General features: G+C 33.4%; 3 protein-coding genes across 4 annotated transcripts; all 3 read right to left on the bottom strand.

Moving 5' to 3' along the window:
* Positions 1-509: 509 nt before the first annotated feature.
* LOC120270765 (probable indole-3-pyruvate monooxygenase YUCCA11) lies at positions 510-1995 on the bottom strand. Its single transcript, XM_039277835.1, has 3 exons — positions 1375-1995; positions 1050-1283; positions 510-680 (listed from the first exon to the last, which is right to left on the bottom strand). The coding sequence occupies exons 1-3, from the start codon at positions 1993-1995 to the stop codon at positions 510-512; spliced, it is 1026 nt and encodes a 341-aa protein (XP_039133769.1).
* A 2909-nt stretch (positions 1996-4904) lies between these two features.
* Positions 4905-11596, bottom strand: LOC120270599 (small RNA degrading nuclease 5). 2 transcript variants are annotated; one of them, XM_039277653.1, is made up of 15 exons: positions 11456-11595; positions 10589-10645; positions 10441-10506; positions 10120-10253; positions 9860-9963; positions 9625-9729; positions 9478-9548; positions 9161-9220; positions 8406-8461; positions 7947-8007; positions 7529-7790; positions 6573-6754; positions 6189-6484; positions 5314-5496; positions 4905-5222 (listed from the first exon to the last, which is right to left on the bottom strand). In XM_039277653.1, exons 1-14 carry the CDS (start codon positions 11564-11566, stop codon positions 5370-5372), a joined length of 1692 nt encoding a protein of 563 aa, XP_039133587.1. In that variant the 5' UTR covers positions 11567-11595; the 3' UTR covers positions 4905-5222; positions 5314-5369. The 2 variants fall into 2 exon arrangements, with proteins under 2 accessions (XP_039133587.1, XP_039133588.1); XM_039277654.1 differs by lacking the exons at positions 4905-5222; positions 5314-5496 and having other exon boundaries at positions 6344-6482; positions 6570-6754; positions 11456-11596.
* A 681-nt stretch (positions 11597-12277) lies between these two features.
* Positions 12278-14550, bottom strand: LOC120270159 (NAD(P)H-quinone oxidoreductase subunit O, chloroplastic). The gene is made up of 6 exons (XM_039277181.1): positions 14268-14550; positions 14137-14192; positions 13996-14061; positions 13824-13865; positions 13480-13539; positions 12278-12558 (listed from the first exon to the last, which is right to left on the bottom strand). The coding sequence occupies exons 1-6, from the start codon at positions 14497-14499 to the stop codon at positions 12529-12531; spliced, it is 486 nt and encodes a 161-aa protein (XP_039133115.1). The 5' UTR covers positions 14500-14550; the 3' UTR covers positions 12278-12528.
* Positions 14551-15416: the final 866 nt, after the last annotated feature.

The following is a 15416-nucleotide window of genomic DNA, read 5'->3' as shown; positions in this document are numbered from 1 at the left end:
GATTGTAATTTATCTATTTTTTTTTTTAAAAAAAAAGAAAAAACTCAAAGACCTTCAAATCTTCTAGTGAATGGAATCATATATATATACACACACTAAAAACTTTCATAGATAAGCACTAATGTGCTTTTATTTGTAATTATATACTTAATTAAATAATTATATATTTTTTTTAAAATCTTGACAAAAAAAATCAGATTATATATATAAATGGATAATTTGCAAACACATTACTTAATTAACACACAATCAGATACTATATGCCCCATCAACTTCATTAGCATTTATATATCAACCATAAATAATATACCAAAATTGAGAACAGATGAGCTAAATATATATATTATTTATGTATAGCATTTCAAAAATCTATATATTTGATCAAATTAAGAACACACACTTTAATTTGTCTTACTTTATCATATTTACATATATATGTATATAACATCGAAACTTATTTTTTAAAAACATGCAGCTAGCCGCATATGAATTAATATAATGATCTATTATTAGTTTGACAACAATATGGTGCTGATATCCTTTGCAATGTTCTGAGCATCAGCAGCTATCCCAGCAAGTCCTCTCTTTGAAAGACCAGCACAATAAACTCCATTCTTTCCCTTCCAATGGTTTGGAAAACTTTGTTTAGGAAATCCCTCTTCATTCAAGAGTTCACCATCCTGCAAATTAATCACTAATTAGTTTAAAAATTAAAAATTAATAATTAATAACATAATAAGGGAATAATAAATTAATTAAATAATCTTATGCATTTTTATATTTTACTTTGAGCCACTTGTGTGCTGTGCTCTTGTAACCAGTAGCAAATATTATTGCATCAAAACACTTAGATCTTCCATCAGAGAACACAACTTCATCTCCTTCAATCTTTTCAATTGTGGTCTTGAACACCTATTTATATATATATATATATATATATATATAGTTGATCATCAAATAATGAAAACTTTGATTGAATAAATTAGTGAAATAATCTTTGAATCTTTTAAGATCCTCCAAAAGTCTTTGAATTTGAAGGAAATATATACCTTAATAAGTCCATCTTTGATACTGCCTATTGTCCCAACATCGATTACCGCAGACCGGCCCGTGGTTGCTTTGATGATGAAAGGGCCCTTCTCCGGCATGATGATACCATACTTCGATAACTCTCCAAAGTAATCTTTCGAAAGACCGATCATCACCTTATCGACAAACTCTATTGGCAAGAACTTCAAAAGAAGCATCCCAGCATGTACCATTTCCCTGGTCATTACATGAAACTGCACATGTACAAACAAGAACTGCAGTAAAACTATCAACATTGATCATCTCTAATTATTGATGTTTGATTACAAAAATCAAACTAATTACCGGGGAACGAATAAGGATGGAGGTCTTGACACCGGAATTTGCAAGATCATAAGCAATTTCCATACCAGAATTACCATTCCCGACAACAAGCACATCCTTTCCGGCAAACTTCATCGGGGACTTGTACTCAGAAGAGTGGATGAACTCACCAGGAAATGTACTTAATCCAAAAATTTCCGGTATCATCTTCATAGCATTTTCACCAGTGGCTACAACTACAAACTTGCTTTTATACATGTAAATTTCTTCGGTAAAGGTATTTTTAGATACTAAGTGCCACTTTCCATCATCAGCATCAAAAGTAGCAGAGATCACATTCATGTTAAACATAGTCTTTAAATTGAAAAACTCGACGTACTCATCAAGGTAATCGATAAAGCAAGATTTGGAGATGAAAACTGGGGTGCCCTTCTTGTGAGGGAAGTGAGGGAGGGTGCAAAAATCCTTACCTAAATGAAGGTTAACTCTATCATATGTCTTCAACTTCCATGTTGAGCAAGTGCATGCTTCTCTTTCCAATATTATCATGCTTGATATATATTGTTTCTTGAGACATGCAGCTGTGGCAAGCCCTGCTGGTCCTCCACCAACAATGATCACTTCCTTTTCTAATTCACCCATTGATAAGCCTTAATGATCTTATATAATTAAGATAAAGCTCTTATTTTATCTCTTACAACACTATGATCTTACAATCTATGCAAGGATGTATGGTAGAAGGTGGTGAAGGGAGGCCTTAATTTATAGAGGCCAGGGTTGAGGGAATCAATTATTTATTATTACATATAATGAGATTCACTTAATTATTTGAACAGATTAGAATATCATGAGCATTATAATAAATCTTTTGCATTATTATTGACTTGAGAATATAAGGAAATGTTTTAAAAAAAAAGTAATATAAGGAAATGGAGATTTATAAATATATATATATATTCTTGCATGCATATCTTGTGCATGGTTTCAAGTGATTTTCAAGAGACTCTTGGAACCCTTTCATTGTCACAGTGAATTTCTGTCTCTCTGTGTGTGTATGTGTGTGTGTGTGTGTGTGTGTGTGTGTGTGTGTGTGTGATTTGTTTATTATTATTATTATTATTATTATTATTATTATTATTATTATTATTATTATTATTGTTTTGGTAATTGTAGATATGGAGTAAAGTTTGTCACCTAATTCATTTTATATATTTTGGAATTTAAGTAATGACTTATTTTTTAAATAATTATATTTTGGTAATTAAATAAGATGAAAAGTGTTTATGTATAATACTGTAATAATATAATGTCGATAAAATAAATTTCATCACTATACTCTCTTTATGAGTATTAATTTGTTTTACCCAATCAAGCATAGAAAAACGTCAATGCAAAATTATAGTATGCTCTAATGACAAAATTTGACCAGTTGAATCAATCAATCAGTAAATATTAATTTGATCATTAATGTAATGATAGAAAACTACTTTTAGTTAGATTGTTCGACAAACTATATATATAAAACGACAAAATATATTGTTCATTTATAACATGACAACTAATACGGCATGGTTCATAAAATAGTCAAACAATTTTGTCTCCTTGTAACGTTTAACTTCTTGAATAAAATAGAATGTGAATTTGATATTACAAGATAAGACAAATTCAGATTTAATTTCTAAACAAACATAGATTTTTTTTTAATAATAACTTTACTTGGTAAAATACAAGATAATATATGCTATTAAACATAGAACCATTAAGATATGTATATATATAAGATAAAATTCAATAATAATATGTCATTGTTTTTATAATAAGTCGAAGTGGCATAATAATTAAAGGAACTACGTGAGTAGGCTATAAAATGTAAAAAACATTAGAATATATTTGACATGTAAATATGTTTGAGTAGTCTAATAAAATAAAAATAAAAAGAATAGATTAAATTCTAAGCAAGAAGGCAAAGAATTAGGAGAATAAATAATTATATAGCATAGATAAACAAGATAAATACTTTTAACTAAATATGGGCGCAAAAGTTAAAAAGTTTTTTTTTCTTTGATATATAAAGTTGACAAATTAGGTCAGGCCATACACAAATATATAATTAATACCTCAATACATCTGGCCCTCATCCTACATGAGCTAAGATTCGAACATGTTTTTTGGGCAAGGATATGAATACCTTAAGCGGGAGACCTATTGCCAATACATCAAGAGTTGATTGGCGAAAAAGTAAAAACTTGGAATATAATCTAGCGTAAGGATATATATGTCTGTATATGTAATGAGGAGGAAACGTGGCAATAAAAGGAATAGGTGGTTCATGCATGGCTGGTGTGCATGGAATGCATGCATTGGCAAACCCTGACTCTAACTCTGGTTGAGTTTGGATTGAGGAGATAAAGAGGAGAAGAGAAGGAAGAGAAGAACAAAGTTATGACTTATCTTCTTGGCTTGTTTGTAAGCATGCATGGTAGAGTTCTAGAATCTATAGATGGTTGTTGTGCATGGCTAAAAAGGTGCTGTGGATTTGGTCTTGTTTGAATTGGGTTGAGTTAATCCTTTTAAAAGTTTGTGAAGATGTGTCACTTTAGGGTTGATGGACTGTAGTTGACTTTATCTAGGTTTTATTCCCTTTGGGTTGATATTTGATCTCAACGTCACCCTTTGAATAAATGGGTCAAAATACATTAACGAAAGCAGGAGGATAATGCTTGTATTACTATTTATATAGAAATATATAAAAATTATTTTTGATGTTAGTGTATACTTTAATTTATACAAGTGAGAATTTAGTTATATTACGCAAGATAGTTTGAATATTTATATAGAGTTTAAATTTTTGAATTTTTTTACACATAATTATATATAAAGCATAAAATATCAACCTTTTATTTTATAAAAAAAAAATTTGTTTATACATACTTCCAATAATAGTTTAAATTTAAAATTTTTGGATTTTTTTCTTCTACAAATCATATAATATATATAAAAAAAGGCTGGGCAGCCTATATAATGAAGGCATGGCACAATCCACTTTGACCACTGGTAACTCTGTCAAATGCAATTTTATTGGTTTAAAATAAATATTATAAAATTTTAAATAATTGAGAATTTTAAATTCCTTTTATTCACTCCGGTAATAAAATAATAGTTTGTTAAAGTTTATTTTTGATCAGGGACAGAATTGACACCTTGAAAAGATAAAATTTTAAATTCTTCTCTTTTTCAATATTTTCTTTAATTGGTGGTCTCTTCATTTAATATAAATATATATATATATATATAATATTTAAACCAAAAGCATGCATACCACTGAGTAATAATTGTCCTAAATCTTTTTTTCTCAATAAATTCGTGATTTATCCATTTTATTCAAAAAATAAAATAAAAAATAAAAATAATTATCCTAAATTGTATAACCCATTAAAATTACAGAGCTAGAACCAAAAATTCTTCCAACAGTCCACCTGATTGAATATGTTTGAGATTTACACACAACAAAAAAATATTTACTGGTAAACCAGCACATTAGCACCCTAATCTTGACAATGTAACTTATTTGAATGAGACCATGAACAAAAGTGCAAGCACATAAACAAGTTAATATGTATAACAACATTCCGGCTCTGCGAAGGAGGTGAACTTTTACAGACACATGAGTTCAACTTCCTTTGAATAAAAAATCATGGATCCGCTAATAATTATCGAATGATTATTGCTTGTATCAATCTCAATGTTGCCGAGCAACGGTCTCATATTCATACACAGATCTTTGAAGTTGAAAGCTCTACTGTGATCAATGAGAAATGGAAAGAACTTAGTGTACATGTTTAAAGCAGCAGCTTTAGCATTATCAGTTCCTGTATAAGAGAAGCTAACATCAGTGAAGGCTTCTGTATGTATATAGAAACCAAGTAGCAGGAAATCATGGGGAGAAATCAGAAAACTAACCAATTGGTAGCTCTATCAGATCCTGTCTATGAAAAGCTAGCATCAGTGAAACAACATCAATGTTTGACACAAGCAAAGCACAGAGCCACTTCTGCTTGGGCTTGAAGTTCCTCCAAGGCTTTTACAAGATGTTCGCGGCTGATTGTTGTTGTCTCAGTGCCGCTTTTGAGAACCTTCCTCAAACTTCAAACCGAATACAGATTATTGATCAATAGAAGAATGACAACTTAACGTGAAAATTTAAGTTAACTCACTGATTTCACATGCATGGTACTAACTAGTTTTAGTCAGAAACATATCAGACTAGCAGCCACCAGTTCCAAGTAGATGAGTGCATGATTTTTCATCCTTGTGCTAATTCACCAAATTTTGCATACAGCCAGATGAAAGATAAATACCTTGATGGCCTATCAAAGTAGTGGGTGGTAATAAATGACATAGCAAGGAATTTGAAATAGCTTCAACCATCTTTTTGTCGGTGACAATCATTGGCATAAGCGCAAAAGGTACACATGCACCTCTCGACATTATTTGGTATCATCTCAACATGCATTGCATTTTACGAAGTACTCATGGGAGTAAGACAAAACTGATATTGGCTTGAATCTTACAAAACATATTTGGTTGGTTCAAACCTGATGTAACATTCTCGATAAAGAATTGAACTAGGTTCTAACCACAACAATTTAGGACCAGCAATGCCTCATTTAGCCCTGGACATGCTAATAAATCATCTAATAGGCCAGATATTGGTTGGGTCAGACTCTCTCAACCCTGGTTTTGGAAAAGAGAAATGATATGCAAATGAAGAAAGAATGGTAACACAGTAATAACAAGAAAATTGGATTCTATAAGCATGCTATGATGGCACTAACCTTTGAACGATGGCAGTATCTCCATGGCCAGTGCAGACTACAAACATAGTATTATTTGGTAATGCATCATACAATCTCTGGATTCTAGCATCCACACAGCTCAGAATGTTCTTCAATTCTGAGTTTCTCATGCCATGTTTTTTATCTTTCCTGTCTGATTTCTTATTACATGTCTGCAATGAAATCACCTCTGCAACTCGACACCCAAACTTCTGTGCATCTTGTGCTTGTTCTTTAAAATAAGAATCCAATGCTGAAAACCGAGTCCAAATAAAGCCTACCCTTTCATTTTTTACCTAGAATGACAAATCAAACACATTGAATACCATTACTGTGAAATGTAATACTGAAACAAAGTTCAAAAGGAACCAGCATATGACATACCTCTTTCACAGCTCTAGAAAGAGCCTCATCGTCTGAAGACACTGGGATAGAGTTGCATGATCCATCAGAATATCTCTTTACGATCGAAATATCATCAATAAGAGAGCAGTTTTTTCCTTTCTCGTGTAAAATAGAAACTAGTTTCCCACGCATGAATGATGGAGGTGAACCAAAATGTGGCCCTGGCAAAGCAGATTGGAATAAGTTCTAAAAAAGAAAAAACAAGAAAAGAAAATAAAAGGAGACTGCCTCATGTTTTGGGTATATGGCATTCCCCACACACAACATAGTTAACGTGACATTGCATTATTTTTTATCTAAGTTACTATAACTCAAAAATACAAACATTATGATAAACAGAAGAAATCTCAGAAATTGCCAAAGTTGCTGCCTTCTTTACTTGAGGTTCTTCTGAGTGATGTGAGACTCTCGAGAGGAATGATGTCTGATGCATGAGCAGGATGATGACCAACATGTTACAAGATATATCATGAAAGTGAATTGTGTGTAAGTGCATGTGTTTTGATTGACGCAGGAGATGAAAGCCACAACCTATTTGTTCCTTAAGTTAAAGTGATTGTTTAATTTGTTCTCCCTTGAATCAAAAAACGCTCACTTAGGTTATCCAACTGAATAACTCATGTTCAATTTGATTCCTCTAGCAGTTTCTGTGAACCATGTGGCAGGAACTGCTGAAAGGCCAGTGTGGTTGCTTACATGGCATGCCAACTAACCAACATTGACATGTGGTAGGCCATGTGTCATTAAAACATTTTTTTTTAGTAGTCATGCAGGATGAGATGGCATCACTATCATTTATTAAAAGAGAGAGAGAGAGAGAGAGAGAGAGAGAGAGAGAGAGAGATTAACACATGGCACCTACATCAAAAGCAGTTAGATCAACCCTTCATTTAACCATCCCAAGCCCAAAGATAATGATAGATGAGGCAATTTACCATGCCTTATCTTCAACAATGCCAATTCCATTGCAGCTTTAGCATCTTCTGTACTATCATGCCCATTTCCTGACACTTGGATCGACCGGGAAAGGAATTTCTCTGATAGAACTCGTAAAGCTATCTTGTAACCACGAGGACTCTTGTAGAGAACAGCAGTGTCGATTACCAAACTATGAGATATCTTCAATGCTAAGAGGTCATTCTCAAGAGAATGACCCACAAGAATTGTTTCTTCATAGACAATCTTGAGGAACTCTTCCTGAAAACAAATCAGAACTATCATCAGGCATCCAGCATATGTCATACAAAAGTGCTTGTAAAAAGGATAGAATCATTACAAAAAGCATAATCAACCATATAATTCACTTTGACCTATGCTGAATATGACGAAGGAACAAAGACCAACCCAACAAACCTGAATATCCTCGAGTGTTGTTGTCACACCATTTAGCATCTCGGATGTGATTCCGCTATACCTGCAGCACCCTAACCCTAAACATTAGTTCCAGATCTATCAACCACCATAAGCCTGACTATGTAAAAGGAAAATCAGCAGAACTGATTAAAGCAACAATTGAAAGCCTGCTAATATTTTTAATCTTTAGAACCTGTGTCATGGTCATTTGCTGGCTTGTGGAAAAAAAAGTCTTATATATTGAATAGAAATAACATGTCAATTCAGACTTTGATATTGAACGTTTCACTGCAGAAGTCATTCATCATGACACTACAATATTATTTTGATCATAATATGTTCTTTAACATATTGAAAATTGAAAATTTTCTGTCAATTGATTTATCTTTATTAAATTTCAGACAGGAAAATGATGGTTTTCATTTGTTAGAATCCTGCTAAGTTAAATATGTTCAGGACCTGGTATTGTAGTCAATAATAGGATTGGAAGGCTTGACCAATTTGTCTAGCACCACCTAGAAAAAAGAAGCACCATCAGTTTTGTACAAACATAACAATTATAAGTAGTTGAATATGCAAAAATGGTACACCAATCCAAAGGAACACAAGATCACCCCAAAGTTACAGGAATTCCATGCTCAAGTAAATCTAATATAAATAGCCGCGCATAACATCGAGTGGGAAAGCAGATTTTTGTGTCCTAACTTTGATAAACATAAATTGATTTCCCAACTAGAGATTACATATTCTGAGACATCCTAGCATTATTAACTTACCCAAGTGAAACACTCTCCATCAAGCAGGTGGAGAATAAATACTAGCTGCAATTCATTTACTCATTTTATATACCAAAAAACAATCAACTGATCCGGTATCTTATAGACTATCTGCTAAACAAGTGGTGACTGAGAAGATGTTTGCCAATGAGAATAGAGTTATGTTATGAGTCTAAACTCATAATAAGAAAACAACTAAGCAGAGAAATAAGCCTCCTTAAAGACAAATTCTTTCTGGGCCCAGTTCATAAGGTGATGGCTTCAATGTCACTAAAGGGGTATTATAAGGATAATTCTTCATTCTAACTTGAAGCCAAATTTTTGACAGATTAAAAACAAGGATAATTATCAGAAAATCCTTAATGATTTTACAAGGCCACGTATAGCAATGAAACATTCTAACTTGCAGAAATAGAGAGAAGCTATGGTAATATTTACCGTTCCTGTAGTATTGACAAGTGTTACTCTCGTAAGTTCAAACCCATTACCTGTCACACACTGGCAATAAAGTTTTAATCAGTAACCATGCCACCAGTGTTATATTCACACAAATAAATTCATCCATAATAATATCTCAATGGAAATTATAATACCATGGTGATGACTTATCACGAATGAATGTAAATTACTGCTTTGAATAGCAAAACTATGCTTAAATTGAGGTAAAATAATGGACAGGATCCACATAAAGTATGAAAAAAAGCAATAAAAAGTTTACACTCGCATGGCTCCATTTTGTGGCATCATGGCCTTACCATCTCACAATCCAGTGCAAGAAGCTCATATGGTGGAGACCCGGAAGGAGCAGGAACAGTTGATATAAAGCCTACAAAGAAAGACAAGGCATAAAAGAACTGAACAAAATATAATTAGGATAAAAGGTAATGTAAACCTTTCACCACCTGATTGACTGAAACAATATCCATTATCCTCAAGTTGCTTTCCAGTTAGTGTGTAGTAGGAAGGAGGAAAAGGTATATCCTTCAGATTTTCCAAACAAAACTTTTCTGCAAGAAATGAAACAAATCTCTATAGACTTAAGACATGGATAAAATTTAAAATGATAAGAAACTTCAAACCTGAATCAATCCATTCCCTTTAAAGTAAATATTCACACTCTTAAGCTCTGTAACAGACCTCGTAGATTTGGCATTTGAGAACCTGAATTAAAATCCTCACGTTTTCTTTTCACTTTACATGTTAAGAGCGCATCAATTGTTTGCATATCATCTGAGACACAGCTGTCACAGGGCAGACACCAACCATAATTACCATGGCATATGCAAATATAACATGAACTTGAAAGACATCATATCCTTAACTGACAACAAGGCAACACAAAGTTAGAAAAGCTATGCAATGAGAACAGATGTATAATTCACATATACAACACACACCTCAGACCTAACACGGGTTTTGGGTTGCCACAACTTTCTCTTATGCCAGTCAGCAAACTCAAATGTGACATATAGAGAGCCGCATCTAGGCCTGGAACATAAAGAAGTACGACTTTGGGTATAAGGGGCTTGTTCTGCAGATTGTAAATAGACTTATCAGAGTTCATAAAATCAAATCCTCAGAAATACAGATAAAAAAAATATAATTAACAGTTTATTCAACATATAGAACCACGAGAAAAATTATATGATCCCCTAACAAACCCCACCAAACTCTCAAGGAACATATCAGATTAAAAGCAGTAGGGAAGCAGAACATACTTTAACAAAAGCCCATGATGGCATAACACCATCACCAATCACCCAGGTAACAAGTCCTTGAACATCCTGTTCCAAACAAAGTCTCACAGCCAAATTACTAAGAAACTAATTTAGATTAAACAAATCAAAAAGGCACTTACAAGTGTACCTGAAAATTTAATGAGGAAGCGGCTGAAGAATCCTTGAAAACAACATCTGCCTTTGCCTGCATAATTAAAGAAGAAAAATAGTGATAAAAATAATGCAAATAGCAGCACATGCAAATCAAAATCATAAATGAGTAAATAAAAGCTCGATCATTTGCATCTAATAGCATGAATCAAAGTATAAAAAATCAAAATAAGAATCCCGACATTACAATTCAAAACCTAAAAATCACCTTGCACAAGCAATACATTGGCAATCCAACAAACACACTCTCAAATATTTCATCCTACCAGAAAATAAGAAAAGAAAAACGAATACTTCTCAGGCACAAGATGCTTCCAAACAAAGGTTGTTCATTTACACCTTACACTACAAATTAAAGCATGAAAAATTGGAAAAAGTATCCAAACTTTAAAATTCAACCGAAAACCTAAAATTTCTCATTCCAGAAACAATGCATTGTCAATCCAACAAACGCACTCTCACATCTTTTCATCTCATCAGCTAATAAAATAAAGAAGAAGACGTTCCCTTGCATACAACATACTCCCAAACAAAGTTTGTTCATTTACATCTTATACTACAAATTTAATCAAAAAAATCAGAACAAGAATCCCAACCTCACAATTCATCCAAGAGCCTAAAAAAATCTCATTTCGGCAGCAATGCCTTGCCAATCCAACAAACACAGTCTCACATCTTTTCATCCAATCAGCAGATAAGATAAGAAGAAGGCGCCTTATTAGATACAAGATATTCCCAAACAAGCAACAAAACGAAAATCACACCGAACAACGAAAGAGTGGAGATCGAAGGCAAAACAATGAGGCAATAAAACAACAGCGAGAGAGAAAGGAAAAAGAAGTACATCGGGGCCGTAGACATCGAAGAAGGGCGTGCTATGCTTCTCCTTCTCCTTCTCCTTCACCTCTTGCTCCTCGTTAGGGTTTTCTGAGGTTTTGCGGGAAGACGACCCCATTGCTTCCTTTTTTGAAGTTAAGAAATAGATCAAGTAGGGCTGAAATCGCTCTTTATATATGGATAGATACACCACGGCCTTTGAGATTAGCGCGCAATCCACCTGATTGATCGATGATGACGGCGTGATCTATTAACACGTGGCAAGTTTGTTAATTTATATTTTAGCGGCAACTAAAAAATGAGTACGAAATTAATTATATAAATTTTTTTAATTATAATTAACTTACAATTACACTTAGCAATAGTTGGTATTTCATCCTCTGACTTGTTAACAGTTATAAAGATTAAAATAAAAAAACCATAACTAACTTTTTTTTTTTAGAATTTATAACAATGTGAAAGTGAAAGTTAATTAAAATAATAAATGGAGAATATTACCACTCAATAGAGACTTTCAACAAAATTTGGTTGGGTAATTTGTTTGGATTGGTTCTTTCCCTAATTAAACATTTATGTTACATTAAATAAATATTTGTGAGTTGAGAGTGTTTGGATTAGCTTCTAATATATATATATATATAATTAAATAATTTCTGATAAGTCAATTTTAAGAGTTTATAAAAAATACTTGGATTCAATTTCTTTTTGGACAAAAATGGTCCTTGATTTTCTCATGCACAAGAAATAAGCCTCATTAACCTGTTCACTTCCTACCCATTTAACTTCCAACAAAACAGAAGGGCTATTTCATAAAAAGGGCACTGTAAAATGGCTGCTTCAATCCCAAAATTGGGATAATTTAAAATTTGCATATATATTGCAACATTCCCACATATATCTACACCAATATAAAACAAATGAAGCATAAACAAGCAAAAGGGTAAGGCTTAGGCATCTTGACAAGAAGAGAAGGCATTCTTGATTGCTTTCATCCATGAGAACTATTCACTATGTATTTCATTTCAAGCATTGAAATGTGCAAGCTGATCAGTGGGATATAATTTGAACCGCTTGCCGATATTAGAGTCTCTCATAGTCAAGCTTGTCCGACTGCCACAAACCAAAAGCAAAGGTTCAACAATGAATATTACCAAGAACAAAGGTAGGCTTACTCAAATGCACCCTCGAACTAATCGAGCGAAACTGAGTAGTTTAGGTTACAGGATGGTTAATGCTATTTACTAAGGTTATAGCAGCAAATCACAATGCAATAAACTGTGAACTTAAAGGCATATTGGTTGAGAATTATCTACTTACGGCAACATGTTAAGATTTTTCATATTCTTATCTTGAGCAGTTCTAACTAAATAATAAAAAGTTTAAAAAAAAAAGTCATTCTAAAACTTGATTTAATATATCATATGTTACTTGAAATACTAAAGAAACAAGTATGTGCACTTTGAAAAACTCAAGAAACAAGTCTACCATTAGCAGCGAAAACTAGTCAAATGAAAAAGAAGTAAGAGTATCTATATGAAAACAACTTGATATAATATATCATATGTTATTCCTCACTTGGTCTTGGATATTCGATTATTAAAAATACAACTTGATCTCAAACAAGATTTTGTGTCTACTACTCCAGGACTTGATCTCAAACAAGACATAATCTCCAGGACTTGATCAAATTGACCATATAGCACAAGATTTTGCATCTATGACTGTGTGTTACCAAGATTGCTAGCAAAGAATTGCCTAATTTCCAGGTGATATCAGATGTGGAGGTTCAAAAGTCAAAAAGGACACATTCTCCAGACAACAATTTCATGACTTTTTTTTAAGTTTTTTAACACAAACATTTTCTATTGCATGTTATTTGTTCATTAAACATCAACAAGCAAGACCAAGTGAGTGAGATTAATCAAGGTGTAAGAGCTCACCTGGCTAACATATATTTAAGTCACATTTCAAAATCCAAATTGTAATATTAAAATTTCTCTAAAATCAAACAGAAAATAATCATAATTTTACCTTAATAAGCATGTCCGTCGGCAGCCATGCAGGCGCAGTTGGGATCCCAACCCAAGCGACCTGTTATTATACACGAACAAATGTAAGACGGCAATGCATATAATCCTGATTCTCATTCAGGCACGCAGTAGCCAACAGCAAGAACAATTAAAAGCCACTTAAATGGGGAAAAATAACAAGTGAACTAAAAACCAATTAAAGAACAAATCCCCATATAGCAATTCATGAGCACTAATAAATAAAAGAACCAAAAAGAGCAAAGCAGGATCTTCATATCCATTTTACTTCCCAAAAAAGAAAAGAACAAAAATTAAAGCTCTTAAACAAAATGACAAACAACTCACAAGTGCATATTCACCAGTCTCGAAGATCTTCAAATCCAATATCTAAACCAAGCAAACAACAAAGCCCCAAAAGTGAAAATGAAGATCAATAAGAAATCATAAAGCCAGTGAAATCAACATACACTAACAAACAATGAGAATAAGAACAAAAAGTTCATCAATGTTCACTCACCTCACCACGGTCTTCATAGATGTAATCTAAACCTTTGTAATAAGGCGGATGACCAACAGACAAGTACTGCAATGGCAAAGGACTCATTCCAAACCACTCAAAAACGAATTTTTTGTGAGAAAAGAACGAGATCATACTAACATTGATGCTATTGAGATACTTCTCCTTGTCCACCCTAACAATTTGCCCTTTCTTCACTGAAAAAGAGTGATAACAGGAATTAGGGTTTCAGAACATTCAGAGATGATTGAGAGAGGGGGGATAGGACTCACTAGAGTAGACGGTCTTCTTCGGCGGCGACCGCGGCGGGGGAGAGGACTGAGATGACGGAGGTGAAGCGTCTCCGGCGGTTTGAACGAGCTTACTCTCTTTCTCCGGCTCGGCAGAGGTGGAGGCCTTGATCGATGGAGTGCGGGAAGGGGGATTGAGAGCTTGGGCTCTGGAAGGAGAGAAGGAGAGGAAGCGGATGGTGGAGTGGAGCGGGAGATGAACGAAGGAGGCCATTGGAGGGGTTTTCTTTTGCTTCGTTCTCTCTTCGTTCCAGATAAGGCGGGAGAGAAAGATGGACTTGGATTCTTAACGGGTTCGGATTCGGATCTATAAACCCGAATTCTTAATGGGTACGGATTCGGATCTATCAACCCGAACTCTTAACGGGTTGGATCCGTACCCGGAGTCACCTTGCGAAAATAATGGAATTTAAAAAAAAAAAAAAAATTTTGCCAAGATGCACGCTAAAGCCGCTAAGAAAAATAGGGGTGTGCATAAATCTTGACGGAGCAAGTGGGAGTAAGACCCACGCACATATAAGTGCTGGGACCACCCGTACATAATATAATCTTTTTCCTAAGTTTTTTTAGTGATTTTTTTTTTAAATTTTTATCTGTTTAAAGATTTTTAAATATGTTTCTTTTGTAGATTTTTTTAATGATGAAGAAGATAATGATAGTGTGACTAAATTTTTTATGCGTTTAAGATGATTATAGTTCATAAATGTATGTTCAATGAAAAATAATTTACTGATAGTAACACAATGAAAGTAGAAATAAAAGATTTTTATTAAATATTAATTTATTTTATGTAATGGTTCTCTCTTAATGGAATTATGATTTATCATTTTCTTACAAATGACGACAAACACCGTCAGGTGTCAAAGAAACATATATATACAGTAGTGCATTAATTTTGATGACTTAATGATTCTTAGAGATTATCATGTGAGATGACCCAACACACGAGGTAATGATAAATCTCCTTGTCTTGCAACTTTAAAAAGGTGGAGAATATAGCACCTCCCACCGAGGACCAATGAATAATGAATAAACAGTATTAATATAATATTTCTATAATATATCTACAATAATCCTGTATAGTATTGCGGCACAAAAAAATTCAACTTTGCACCACATAACTCTCTATAT

This window comes from Dioscorea cayenensis, chromosome 10 (assembly GCF_009730915.1).
Source record: "Dioscorea cayenensis subsp. rotundata cultivar TDr96_F1 chromosome 10, TDr96_F1_v2_PseudoChromosome.rev07_lg8_w22 25.fasta, whole genome shotgun sequence".
NCBI classification, from domain to species: Eukaryota; Viridiplantae; Streptophyta; class Magnoliopsida; order Dioscoreales; family Dioscoreaceae; genus Dioscorea; species Dioscorea cayenensis.
Note: the sequence above shows the minus strand (reverse complement) of the source record. Positions and strands in the feature narration are given on the sequence as shown.